Genomic DNA, 14,359 nt, shown 5'->3' on the forward strand with positions numbered 1-14,359 from the left:
GATTGCAGTAGTCCTTGTATAACCACCCTCTTCACTGCTTTATAGCAGTTAAGCTTAGCCAGCCATGTTGGGCAGAAGATTACTGCATCGCAGGCGGTTGGACTAGATGCCCCTCGGGATCCCTTTCCAACTCTATGCTCCCATGCACGAAACGAAGGCGTCTGTATACACACCTGCTTACTGCTGACTTGCTGTTTATTGGAAATTTAATTTGTGACATTCTTTTTTTTTAACCAGACTTTTGGTTGATCTGATTGACATCCTATGCCCTTTTAAAATGTGGCTCCTTTGGGGGGGGGGTATTGGGTTGTTTTCATTTTGATTTTTTATATATTGTGGTTTTTATATTGATCTTTTCTGTGAACCTCCGGGTATAGGGTGGTATATAAATGCAATCATTAATAATAATAATAATAATAATAATAATAATGCAATTGCCACAAATCAAACCAACTGGGTATAGGGCGGTATATAAATTCAAATAATAATAATAATAATAATAATAATAATAATAATGCAATTGCCGCAGATCAAACCAACCGGTAAAGCAAGGAGGTGTGTGGGCGGTGCGGATGCAATGCAATTCTTTATCGAAAACGAAACAAAAAAAGAAGGGTCTAAGTCAAATCTTAACTTTAAATTTTACTTCCAAAAAAGATTTCTCGAAGGCTGGGGATGTATTCCCTCAGCTTTCTTGCAATGGGCTTTAAATCGCGCAGAAATCCCTCGCCACCGCGGCTCGATCGGCCTCGCTGTTATGTTTGCCCCATTACGGAGGGAGGTTTCGTCCCGCCAGAGTTTCGCGCGGACCCCGTTTCCGTCCCGCTCGCCCTTTCCAGGCAAATGCAAGAGCGGGAGGCCACCGAGCGCAGAATCCTCGCGGCCCCGTCACGTGACGCTCCCAACGACACTCCGGCCGAGGAGAGGGAAAGACGGCGAGAGTGGGGCAAAGTTGGCCGCCATTTTTTCTCCCTCGACGGACGATGCGGCGGAGCCTTCGCCCCGCAGCCGGGCCCTCGCTGGCGCTCCTCGCGCTGCTGTACGGACCCCTGCCCGGAGCTCTGCCCTCCAAAGTCCCCGCACACGGTGAGCCCGCCGTCCCCCCTGGTTCCCGTGGGTGCGGCAGCGGGCGCTTGGGCAGGGCAGGTTCCCTCACGCGTTGAGGGCCTTGGGCGGAAGTGCGCCTGCGCGCGGAGTCCCCTTCCGAACTACGACTCCCGGCAGCCTCCAGTGCGACGGACGCAGAGTGCGTAAGGGGCATGCCAAGGAGAGTCGCGCACGTGGAGGGATGCCTCCTGGCGTGGTGGAATCCTCAGCTGTTTCTTCCCGGACAGCTCTTCCTTCTACTCTCCCGATTACTGGGATCTCTTCCCAAGTTAAGCGGCCCTCGGTTTGCCGCTCTGCCTGGCTGCTGTTTTTCCTGGAGGTCGAAGCACGTGGATCTAATGTTAGGCAAAGAAGGCAGCGAAAACTCTACCCTTTTTCCTCCCTTCTGCTCCTGTCAAACGGCGCTTGCTGCTGTACGTGGTGGAGTTTAGGTCCCAAGGGGGAAAAGGCTCCGGGGCTCAAACCTCTTTGGAAGCGCCCGCGAAAGTGGATTTAATTTGAGTAATTCCTCCATTTAGTAATTTTCTGAATTTTTGTTGTTGTTGTTTAGTCGTTTAGTCGTGTCTGACTCTTCGTGACCCCATGGACCAGAGTACGCCAGGCACTCCTGTCTTCCACTGCCTCCCGCAGTTTGGTCAAACTCATGCTGGTAGCTTCGAGAACACTATCCAACCATCTCGTCCTTTGTCGTCCCCTTTTCCTTGTGCCCTCCATCTTTCCCAACATCAGGGTCTTTTCCAGGGAGTCTTCTCTTCTCATGAGGTGGCCAAAGTATTGGAGCCTCAGCTTCAGGATCTGTCCTTCCAGTGAATACTCAGGGCTGATTTCCTTCAGAATGGATAGGTTTGATCTTCTTGCAGTCCATGGGACTCTCAAGAGTCTCCTCCAGCACCAGAATTCAAAAGCATCAATTCTTCGGCGAGCAGCCTTCTTTATGGTCCAGCTCTCACTTCCATACATCACTACTGGGAAAACCATAGCTTTAACTATATGGACCTTTGTCAGCAAGGTGATGTCTCTGTTTTCTGAATTACCGTGTAACAATGCCACAGGCGCACGGTCGGTGTCGATCTCTGCCCCTAAAGTTCATATGATTGCAACATTCCTTTTCTAAGCTCTGGAAGAAAGGAGGTTTTGTTAGGTTGTCAGTGCTGCTTTGGGGCGGAAACGGTGTAAGATGTCACTTTCAGCAATTTAAGAATACACGTGAAGTGTACCAGTTCAAGCAGTATTGGCTTGAAATTTAATCAGCTTTGTAAGCATATCTGACCTGTTCAGTAAGGCTGTTGTGCCCTTTTAGAAACAAGCCACATAGGCCATTAAATCGATTTCCATAATTCATAATAATGGAAAAGTTTTAAGAAGAATTGCCTTTCCAAAAGCCTTTTATGTTCAGTTGTTTTAATTTAATGCTGTGTAATCATGTGAAGAAGAAGAAAAACAAGTTCTAGTTTTAATCTTGTAAGCTAGATCTTGAGCATAGATGAGATTGTGATATTTCCAGGTGGGAATTCTGATTCAAGTTTTTCAGGGTGCTGCCGCACAGACAAATTGGGATGAGATCTGCCCCTTCACCTCTGTTTAGACTTTGTTTCTCCTTTGTCATTTTGTTGCAGCAATAGAGAAACAGGCGTGGATCTGCTCTGGGACTTTCCATACTGTATTTTTATTTTTATTTAATTCTTTTTGCAGGATTGTGAAACGCTTTATCAAATTTCAGTTTAGTCTGAGTTTTTTATCTAGACCAGTGGTTCCCAGTTAGGGGTCTGGGGACCTCTGGGGGTCTGTGAAATGCCCCCATGGGGTCCACAGCCCATCCCCACTAAATTTTTGCATGGTAATATCACAGTTTTTATAGTCTGTGTTTTTTTTTGTATACCTTTGATTATTTTTTAATATACCTTTGCTTGTTAGGGGCTACCCTAAAATATTGCTTTGCAGAGGTACCGGTAATTATCATAGAGTTATCAAAATTTTCAAAAGCAGGGAATCTGTAGCTTGGCTTTTGAAAAATAAGAGATTCTCAGTAATTAGCTAATTGGGAACCACTGATTTAGACTTTATGCCACATTACAGTAATAATTTACATCAAGTGTTTTGTTTTGTAATGAAAAGTACTCAACTTGTTGAATTGTACTGTTATCTTTTCCCTTTCCTGTGTCTTTTTTATGTGTGTGTGTGTGTCTTTTATGTACTGTTATAAGAATTCTAAGGTGTCATAAATAAAATGTGTGTTCGTAAGTGCACAAGGTAAACACTCATACATAAGTACCTAAGCTACATGTCTAAAATAGTACAGGAGAGCAATCCTGAAGCCATCTTGACTCTTAATGACCCCAGCTATTTCCTCTGCAGAAGAAAATACAGTTGTACCTCGGGTTACATACGCTTCAGGTTACAGACTCCGCTAACCCAGAAATAGTGCTTCAGGATAGTGCTTCAGAACTTTGCTTCAGGATGAGAACAGAAATCGTGCTCCAGCAGCATGGCAGCAGCAGGAGGCCCCATTAGCTAAAGTGGTGCTTCAGGTTAAGAACAATTTCAGGTTAAGTACGGACCTCTGGAACGAATTTAGTACTTAACCCGAGGTACCACTGTATCTTGGAAAAACCTCTCCCAATAGTTCTTTTAACTTACAGGTCCTTCAAATCCAATCAAAAGAGCACATTTTGTGTATGAATATGGGAGGTCTGTGGCCATGATTTCAGAAACTAGGTTATTTACCATTTCAAGAGGATGGCTCAAACTAGCCAGAATAAGGCAGTCAGCACACATTAGGTATCTTGACAAACAGGAGACAAGCCATACCCTCAAATTTCTGTTGTAGACTGCCTCTTTCCGTGATGCTTGTGTGATGCTTTTGGGTGGTCTTTGAATAAGGGGTTGGGCAATTTCTAAGCCTTCAAAAGCTGTTACACACTGGTGTTGTGGGTCCTTCTCACCTCCTTGCAAGGGAGGGAGGACTCTGGTGCAACAGGAAAATAAAGATCTGCCTTGCTTTGACTGGTTCCTGCCTCCATCCATTCTTCTGTGACCGATAACTGTCTTAAGGGACACTGAATCCCTTGATGGAGAGTTGGGCTGCAAAAGCCAACCCCAATTATTTCTATAACAATACCTTCCATAATATCTCTTAAAAATTGTAATGTTTTGTACTCCTTTGTTTCTGTTCATAAACGTGTGCCTTTTGTAGTAAAAAGAAGAGGAAGAAACATTTGTGCAAATGGAGCCTTTCCCTTAACTTGAATTGCCTTCTGGGTGAAATTTTCAGGGAACAGTGGCAGCTGAGGTGGGAAAACTTAACAATCCTCTCTTTCCCATGTGCTGCCACCCCCACCCCATTTAGAGAAAAAGGTCCCATACACAACTGGAACCTTTTCCTGAAGCTAAATTGCTGTGAGCAGCAGTTGGGAGGGAAAGGTTAATCACCTCTGCCCCCCCTCCAAAAAAAAAAAAACATTGCCAGGAGTCTGAGCAGCAGTTCAGCTTAGGAAATAAAACTCCTTTGTAAGGAAGAGCAGGATATAATTTTAATAAAATTGTATACACACACATTCCATTTGTGTGACTCTGACTTTCTCTCTTAAGCTTGAATGCATCTGGGGAGGGAAGAGGAAGGAGAGAAGGGGATGCATTTAAATTACTGGGTGGATGAATGTGAATGAAATTTGTATGCTACTCTGGTCCCAGTCACATTGGCCTCTTATGTTTTGGCTTCTGTTATATGTTTGGCCACCATCCTGGAGGCATGCACTCTGTTAACCTCAATCAAACAAGTTGGTGTGTTCTTTTAGGCCGGCATCTGACAATAAGATTATTTAATGATTCACAGAAGCCTTCATGCTTGCATAATCTCCAACAGAAAGCAATCTGATAACAGAACTGCTGTGTCAGATTGCACGGTTGAAACAATGGCTATATTGTATTGTTGCTGAATGCCTGCTGTGTTTTACACTGAAATACCAGTACAACTTTTTTATTTTTAGAATGCGGAAGAAGGCCTCTTGTGGATGAGACAGCAGAAGGATCTCGGATTATAGGTGGACATGATGCTCAGCTTGGGGCTTGGCCATGGCAAGTTAGTCTACAAGCTCAACCTGCTCCTGGAGAATCTTTTTACCATATATGTGGTGGATCTTTAATTAATAGCAACTCAGTGCTGACAGCAGCACACTGCATTAAAGTAAATATGTATGTATTTTTTTTGTTCTGAACCTTTTTCTGTCAGTTTTGTGCTTGAGGGACATGTATTGGTCTCTACCCACAAGGGGGGATCTGGGAAAAAATGTTTTAGTACTGTATATTGCCAACCCTTAACAGGGGTGTTTTGGTTCATGTGTCTTCAGCTAGCCTAATTGAACCATACCAGAGCAGGACCCTATAGCGTTGGCCATGGCTCAGGGGAAAGAGGAGGGAGAAAAGGAAGAGGGGAAGATTTCAGTTTTCCCTACCATTCTGAAACCTTTCCCCATTATGCCATATAATACTGTGGTTTTCAAGTTCAGGGCTGGTTGCCAGACATAAATCTGAACACTTAATTTAATCCAATCCCTGCAATACTTCTGTAGGACAGTTTTTACTGATGACAATTTCCATGTGGTTGCTATAGAATACATAGCTTGTCAAAAAAAAAAGTTGGGTAGACAGAATCTGCAGGCTGGCATATGTCCATGGAAACCTTCTTTCCAAAATAGCCACCAGCCATCCTCCTGCAACACCTATTTCATGAGCCATAACATCTACATAACAGTTATGTACTTAAGTTTTGGTTGTTTCCTTAATAGCTCATATAGTATTGTATAATAATGCATTATTACTTATTAAAGTAATATAATTATGCTAATAATACTCAAAATAGGTACAAAAGAAGTGGAAATGTGTACCTCAAACTCTTGAGTCCCCAAAAATGATATATCCACACTCCAGGAGAATCATCTGCAAGATGGACTGGAATGCCACTTTACTATAGTTATTTTTACACACTTGCCTGTTTTTAATTATATGATTATGTTGTTACCCACTCTGGGACTTTATGGTGAAGGGTAAGAAAACTGGGTGGGGAGGGCAGCACAGGAAAGGAGTGTTTGTTTGTTTGTTTGTTTGTTTGTTTGTTTGTTTGTTTGTTTGTAGCGCATGGTGCCTATCTCCCAACTCTAATGATCACTTACAGTATACTATTAAATGTTAGGGGCTTAATCAGGCCATCTTGCTCTCTGAATTGACATCTTCACCATTCGACAGCTGAATTAGCCTCAATGATAGATCAGATTTCTAAACTCACACTGTCTGCCCAACATCCATTTATTAAAGGTTCTTTTCTCTCTCTCGTGAGGTGGGAGTGTAAGTTGCCCAGCAGGCTATTTTTATGTTCTTGTTTTATTTTTTTAATATCCCTGTTTCACTCCCGAACTTAACCACTGAGTTCACTATTAGATAGAACAAGCAAGAAACAAAAAGCTGCAGTGTATCCTCAGTCCCTAAAAGGCCTCCTCCTGTTCAAGGTTCTATCCAGCTTGGAATAAAAACCTTATAGCCCTTTTCAGGTCTGGCTGGTAGAAGGGGGGAGTTTTCAGGAGGGAGAGGCCTCCTCATCTCCCAACCTATCTGCTGCGTTAAAAGGGTCAAGTGTAGGGAAAAACCCGTCTGAGAGAGCCACTATGAATCACAATAAGCACAATACTGATCTAGGTGGACAAATAGACTGATGGTGTATGGCAGCTTAATTTCTATAGCACTCTGATCCCATAATTATCACGACATACCTACACATTTCCATCATTGGTATTTGCATGCACAGTGAAGGCAGAAATCATTTAGCGTCACTTGAAGCTTGTCCCAAACCCATTTGGTCTTGAGCATGCCAATTCCTTCTTTCCCCCACCTCAGGTTTTCTTTTTTCTTTTCCTTCTCAGCTAAGATGTTAAGATTCTGTTAGGCCCAAAAATTCAGATTCATGTCAGGCTTTTGCTTCTTTGTCTTTGTGTTTGTAAATATATTTTTTTTATTTAACTTTTTTTCATTTAACTTAAATACTGCAGATCTAGGAAGTCCCCGAATATGCAGAAATAATCCGCTTATTTTTGAGTGGCACCAATTCTCTTCCACACGGGCCCTCAAATCACCCATGTTCTAGAGAAAAAATAATGATATTACTCATAATTATGAACATCTCCTGAATTGCTGTGTCAGTCCATATAGGAATAGTATCATACTGTGAGGGTATAGGCTAAATTTTCGATAGGTGCCATTTTCACAGATCTGCAACTGAGCAGAATTACAGAAAGTTTGTCTAGGTGCAGTCTGTATGCTTCTGTGACATCAGAAGCCAGTGTCAGTCCTTTAAATAACCTTCAAAGCAGGAAGGCATTTTCATTTCTGGGAGAAAGTTGAACAGTTTTTTGGGGGAGTGGTGCCTTACTAAAAACATTTTTCTCCTACTACTTCAAGCAGAGCATAGCTGCTGTCATTGGTTGTTTTGTGGGTCGCCGTGACGCTCCAAAATGCCCTGACAGGAATGACATTCTGTTATGATCTTGTAGTGGTGTTTCAACTGCAGTATTGGGAAATATGGCTTATTTGGCTACTGATTGTAGCAGCTGTACACCACATGAAGCAGCTGCCCCCACCTAAACAAATTGCCCTCCTTTGGCCTACCTCCCCCACCCCACATTGGCCTCCAGATCAGAATCTAGCCCACCTTAAAAAGCCACTGTTAACCTCATAGTTGGATACTTAATTGCTTTTCTATCACAGCTACGCTCATTTAGGATTCAATACCTAGAAGAGAGGGGACGCAGGTGGCACTGTGGGTAAAACCTCAGTGCCTAGGACTTGCTGATCGCATGGTCGGCGGTTCGAATCCCCACGGCGGGGTGAGCTCCCGTCGTTCGGTCCCAGCTCCTGCCCACCTAGCAGTTCGAAAGCACCCCCAAGTGCAAGTAGATAAATAGGTACCGCTTTATAGCGGGAAGGTAACAGCGTTTCCGTGCGCTGCGCTGGTGCTGGCTCGCCAGAGCAGCTTCGTCACACTGGCCACGTGACCCGGAAGTGTCTTCGGACAGCGCTGGCTCCCGGCCTCTTAAGTGAGATGAGCACGCAACCCCAGAGTCGGACACGACTGGCCCGTACAGGCAGGGGTACCTTTACCTTTACCTAGAAGAGAGCTTTCCAAAATGTGTGCCGCGACAAATTAATGTGCTGGCTGCAGTGTGTAGGTGTGTTGCAGGGGAGCGGGTGGTGCAGTAGTCTAAACCACTGAGCCTCTTGGGCTTGCCGATTGGAAGGGCGGTGGTTCAAATCCGCAGTGGTTTGAATCCGCGTGACGGGGTGAGGTCCCATCGCTCTGTCCCAGCTTCTGCCAACCTATCAGTCTGAAAGCACACCAGCGCAAGTAGATAGTTACTGGAATTTTTCAACATAAATGTGCCATTTTAACCCTCAGCCATGCATGCTAATGTAACGTGTAACAGCTGAGAATGGGGATGCTACGAAGGGCACTTTTTCTTAATTTAAAAGCATTTCTAAATTGCTTAATATTCTAAAAACCTAAGTGGCATGCAACACAAAAACAATATCTGTATCACCAACATACTTTGGTGACCAAGAGCAACGGAATTGCAGGGGCCGGAGAACCAGCAAAATGAAAAGTACATGCAGATCAGAGCCCATCAGTGGTGCACTTTGCATGTCAACCAATTATATGAAAAAGTCACACACACACCCCAACGAACTTTTTTTGGATGTATCATCAGTAGGCTTTGCAGGAGAGCAGCCGTGTTAGCCTCTTGCAGGAGAAAGAGTAAGCATTTAGGCACCTTAAAGACTTCACAAGTGTTACCGGCATAAGCTTTCATTGACTCTGGCTCATTTCTACAGATAGCGGAGCCGGTGGCTGTGTGATCTAAATCACTGAGCCTCTTGGGCTTCCCGACTGGAAAGTTGGCGGTTCAAATCCACGCGACAGGGTGAGCACCCATTGCTCTGTCCTGCCTTCTGCCAACCTAGCAGTTCAAAAGCATGCCAGTGCAAGTAGATAAATAGGTACCGCTGTGTCAAGGAAGGTAAAAAGTGTTTCTATGCACTCTGGCACTCATTACGGTCCTCCATGTGCCAGTAGCGGTTTAGTCATGCTGGCCAAATGACCCAAAAAGCAGTCTGGACAAATGCTGGCTCTCTAGGCCTGATGCAAGATGATCATCACAACCCCGTAGTTGCCTTTGACTGGGCTTAAGTAGGGGCTGGAAAGGGTTAGCTTAACCTCCAGTGTGCTAGTAAAACTGAATTACTGTGTCGTGAAATGATGCTTGTCCAAAAAGTGTGCTACCAACTTGAAAAGTTTGAAAAGTGCTGACCTAGAAGTTCCAGTAGGATTTATCAGCAAAAGGATTTTTACCATAGATTCAGGTTTTAAAACAGCCTTGTATCATGAAACTCATACCATTGCAGAGTACAAATGACACTTATCTTTTCTCTCTGTATGGCTTCCATGATTCGCTATGACATGTCCAAAGGGATTGTTTACTTTGAGCAACAGGTGTGTATATTGATGCATAAACTTCCCATTCAAAAGTGCTCTGGAATAGTTTCTACTCAAAAGTTCTAGTGTCAAATGCAAAATTATCTGTGCAGTTCTTTTGCATCCATGGACGATCTTTCAAATACCTCCTATTTTCTTGTCTTTTTTGCACTTAAGTTTATTTTTGATTCTGAATAGAATTTCCAAATAAATTTCCATAAAATTAATATACTAGTTAAATCACAGAAATAGTAAAACTCCTAGGCTAGCTTTTATGAACAGTGAGCCATGACAAAATTCCAAGTTCATGGTTTGAGTAGGGTTCCTGAAGGGGAATGATTGCATGTGTGTTGACCCGGTTTTGCTGTTGCTCTCAAATTTTAAAGTCTGAAATGGGAACTTCTGCACTAATTATTTACTCTAGAAGGGATTTTATTCTGTCCTAGGAGTCCAGAATCTTGGAGGGCAGTGATTGGCTTGCATCATCTGTATAAACCCCACTCTCGTACTGTAATACAGAAGGTCAGCACTATCACAATCCATTCTGACTTTGAATGGGGCACCTTTGAAAATGATGTTGCCTTGTTTCAACTTGCCAAGTCTGTCAAGTACAATGACTATATTCAGCCCATCTGCTTACCTGAGATTCCTCCTCTCCTGTCTCATGAGACCTCGTGTTACATAAGTGGATGGGGAAGCACATATGAACATGGTAAATCTTTTATTTTTCCTTTAAACTTTTGTTACTAGTGAGAATTAAGTTATCTCCAGCTGCATACTTAGCTGGAAAGTAAGTCCCATTGAAGCAGTTCAACTTATTTCATACATGGGGAGAACATGGATCTTCAGATCAGTGGCACTGCCATGAGCACATACATAGCTCCATAGTATGGCAACCTTTTCCTGGCTGACTTAGAACACTTTCGGATTTCCCCAAAAGCTTTTCCTTTACCTACGGGTGCTTCCGGATTGCTGTTATTGCAGGATCAGTGTTCTACAGCATCCATAGTAGCTGGTATGGTGGTTTTGGGGACATTGTCAATGGACAGTAGTTTCATCGGAGTTAGTAGTACCCCATATGTAATTTGTATAGTAGTGCCACATCTTAACATGTATATTCAAACCATTAGAGCCACTCCAGCAAACCAAGCCATCATGCTGAGTGGGACTTACCTTGCAAGGTGAAGAGCTTAAAACCTTTTTGTACCATGTAACCCAAATGGACCTCCAGCAAAAATAGCTTTTAAGCGCTCTGCCTTGCTGGGGCAGGGGTAGTGGGTGGTAAATTCTGTTCTGTGCACTGGCTCTGAAAGGATAGTGGTGTTCATTTTGCCCTGCGAGATCTCATGAGAGCATCTCACAGCCAGCATGCTGGAACGGGCCTTACCCAACAAGCAAGGCAGAGAGCTTTAAAGCTATTTTTATGCTGGGTAACCCCAAGCAGACCCAGCACAAAACGACTAAGCTATCTGCCTTGCTTGGGACTTAACCTGCACAATTTCAACCAGCCCACTTTCAACTGCCTATGATTGAAATTGCACAAGTCAAATGCATGTAGGATTAAGGATTACTCTGCTGCTGGCACTGAGTCTATATATCCAGGCAACCCCAACTGTGCAGGTACTAATGCCTGAAACAATGAGTTCCCTATGGTTTCCTCGTTTGTGTATTTTGGTTAGTAGATTGAAGATGCCTGGTCAAAGCTCCTGAGATGGGTATGTACAGGTTTGGTCTTGCACATCTGTAGGAAATTCCTCCATCAGGCTGTGTTGTTTCTTCTAAACAAAAAAAAATCCTTCCAGTAGCACCTTAGAGGCTAACTAAGTTTGTTATTGGTATGAGCTTTTGTGTGCATGCACACTTCTTCAGATGCACACGAAAGCTCATACCAATAACAAACTTAGTTGGTCTCCACGGTGCTACTGGAAGGATTTTTTTTATTTTGTTTCGACTATGGCAGACCAACACTGCCTGTAACTTGTTTCTTCTAGTATTTCTAAGTGGAATCTGAGGATAAAGGCACAATGCATGATAGAACTCATGTCTCAATATATAGTGAGGAGGAATAGATGCTGGTCTATTCTACAAAAAAATATGCCAGTTATTCAGATACTCAATTACTCTGGCTTTTGCTCTGACCAAACCTGTGCAAACATCATAATTCTCATATTGTGCACCAGACTAACCTGGCTAATTTGTAAACCTGGCTAATTTGTAAACTGTTTGAACTACCATGCATAGTATAGTGATAGCCATAATAAAATCTTTATAATATGTATAGCAGTTCAAACAGTTTACAACTGGCCAAAGCAAATAATGTGACACTGACTCTACTGAATTTACATCTGTTTGCCAAGCCATAATGACATCTTTTTGCACAGTAGACACTACTACTAACACTTTCAGTGGTGGGATCTAAATTCAATGTACTATCTTTACACATAGCCACACTCATTAAACAATTGCACTACCGGAAAAATGGAAAGAGAATTGAGTTCTGCATTAGTTTCTTAAAAGTACACACCATAACTCTTGAACCTTAGTTTAGCAACTAATGTAGATTATGCATGGAGAATGGGGGTCTGGTGCAGCAGGCTTAAGAAAGATGTACTGACCCAAGAGCTACTAATATCCCTGTTGTCCTGTACATTCCAGATTATTAAACAACAAATTAGCATACTTCCACTTTTGTCTTGTGTTTTCATTATAGGCAAAGCTGTACGTATATTACAAGAAGCTCGAGTCAACATTATTCCACAGCAAATCTGTAACAAATTTGATTGGTATGCTGGGGCAGTATCATTGAATATGCTTTGTGCTGGTACTGAAAACGGGAGTGTCGATAGCTGCCAGGTAAAATTCCATTTGAAAAACATATTGGCGAAACCTCCAGCCATGTGGTTGCTAAGTCAAACTTTACTACCTGGTAGTAACACAATTATATGTCAGTGTAACACCATAGTCAGTTCCAGAAACATACAAATTTGTTCATGTTTATGTGCTAAAACATTTATTATTTACAATAGTGCATAAGTATCCCTTATACACTGAACAAAAATAATAAAAAGTTCTCACTTGCAAGTATACACTTGAAAAGACCAAAGGAGAATTGGAGAAAAAGTGGAACTAGGGTTGCCATATTTCAAAAAGTAAAAGCCAGGACACCATGAAAGTTGTTGAGGCTTTTTTAGGAAGACCCCCCCCCAAAATGAGCTTTTAAAAAGGAAAACCCAGAAATTTTTGCACTTTTTTAAAGACAAACCCCAAAGTTGTTTTGTTGAGCTTTTTGTGTGTGACAAAAACACCAAAAGAATTGCGATTTTTCGTATGGCAGCCCTAGTGGAACTAGATTTCTAATACAGATTTCAAGGAATGTGCAAATCTGGGCATATTTCCAGCTGAAGTAAAAAAGCCTTCACCATGATTTTTAATAACTTGTTTACCTCAGTAAAGACTGCTAAGGGGTGGGGTAAGGGATAAAAGCGGAGGAACTTTATAGAATAGTCAGAGTGTGTTCATTTTCTTCCATTCAGAACACTTGGACCACATTATTTGCATTCAAAATAGAGAGTGAGGAATGTTCTTCTCAACACCTGTGTACATAATGCCTTGTTACGAGAGCAAAAACTGGATGGAGCGCCATGCGCACTTCAATGCGTAGAGTAAATTTCTCACCAGGCTTACTGAGCTTGTAGCTGGAATTCCCAGAATAGGCATTACCAATTTTTTGTAAGTGACATAGTTATGGTTAGTGCTGTTCCACAAAGTCCAGCTTTCCCACATCCATCTTTTCTAGCAATCTATTTTTCTTTTGATAACTTTTGTTTATAGTTACTTATTAGTAGCATTTAATCTGTCGCTCAACAATGCCAAAGCTCTCTGGGAGGCTTACATGGAAGGCATAGCTCAGACTTACTGAATTCTATCCAGTGCTGTGTGAGTAGAGTTCCACTCACAAACAGGACTTCCATTTCCTCTCCTCCCCTGCAATGCCCAAAATCGGTTTGGTTTTTCAACCCTCCATAACTGTTTCTGAGGGTGCACACGGAAGGGAGAGGAAGTTCCACTGTGTGCATGGAAGCCTATTGCACCCGTAAAGCTCCAGCATTAGAGACAGCCCCTACTATCATAATTTCTATGCACGCTACATCTCCAGAATACCTTCAGCAGCACTCAAGTTATCTTCTTTATTTTTTATCCTCCAGGGAGACAGTGGTGGTCCTCTGATGTGTTCTTTCCTAGATGACAAGTATTATCTGGTAGGAATCACCAGCAGTGGTGTTGGTTGTGGCCGACCACAATTACCGGGAATCTATATCCGTGCAGCAAATTACAGAAGTTGGATTGATTCACATGTATCTGACAACAAAACCACCACTGTGAGCATTCAGTTTGTCCTGATCTTTTCAACTGCTGGATGGGTAACTTTCCACCTCATTTTCTAAAAGAGGCAAACTTCTACTCCACTGAACTAGAATAATCTTGAATTGTTTTCTGAATTTACTTCTTCCTCTTGGCAAATGTGTTTTAGCCAAATTCATTGATCTGGATTCAGGCATTAAGATCCCGTTGAAATCAAAGTGTACTTTGTCCCATGGATTTAATTGGGAATGAAAAGTGACACACAGAGCAACCCAAACTGGACTTAGAAACAGCAGTGGAGTGACAAATATGTTGCCACATCAAAAGTCCTGCTGACTCATGCTGACCAAGGCAGATGTTGGGGAGGGGAGGGAT

General features: G+C 42.7%; 1 protein-coding gene across 1 annotated transcript in view; it reads left to right on the forward strand.

The window, feature by feature from the left end:
• The first annotated feature begins 525 nt into the window (after window positions 1–525).
• LOC310754215 (transmembrane protease serine 9-like) overlaps window positions 526–14,359 on the forward strand; it is a 28,636-nt gene continuing 14,802 nt past the window's right edge. The window contains exons 1-5 of the mRNA XM_083595865.1: window positions 526–1,086; window positions 5,094–5,298; window positions 10,069–10,334; window positions 12,333–12,475; window positions 13,828–14,064. Coding sequence (XP_083451991.1) covers window positions 984–1,086; window positions 5,094–5,298; window positions 10,069–10,334; window positions 12,333–12,475; window positions 13,828–14,064 — 954 coding nt within the window. The 5' untranslated portion in view covers window positions 526–983. The remainder of the gene's footprint in view (window positions 1,087–5,093; window positions 5,299–10,068; window positions 10,335–12,332; window positions 12,476–13,827; window positions 14,065–14,359) is intronic.

This window comes from Podarcis filfolensis, assembly GCF_964270895.1.
Source record: "Podarcis filfolensis genome assembly, chromosome: 2".
NCBI lineage: Eukaryota > Metazoa > Chordata > Lepidosauria > Squamata > Lacertidae > Podarcis > Podarcis filfolensis.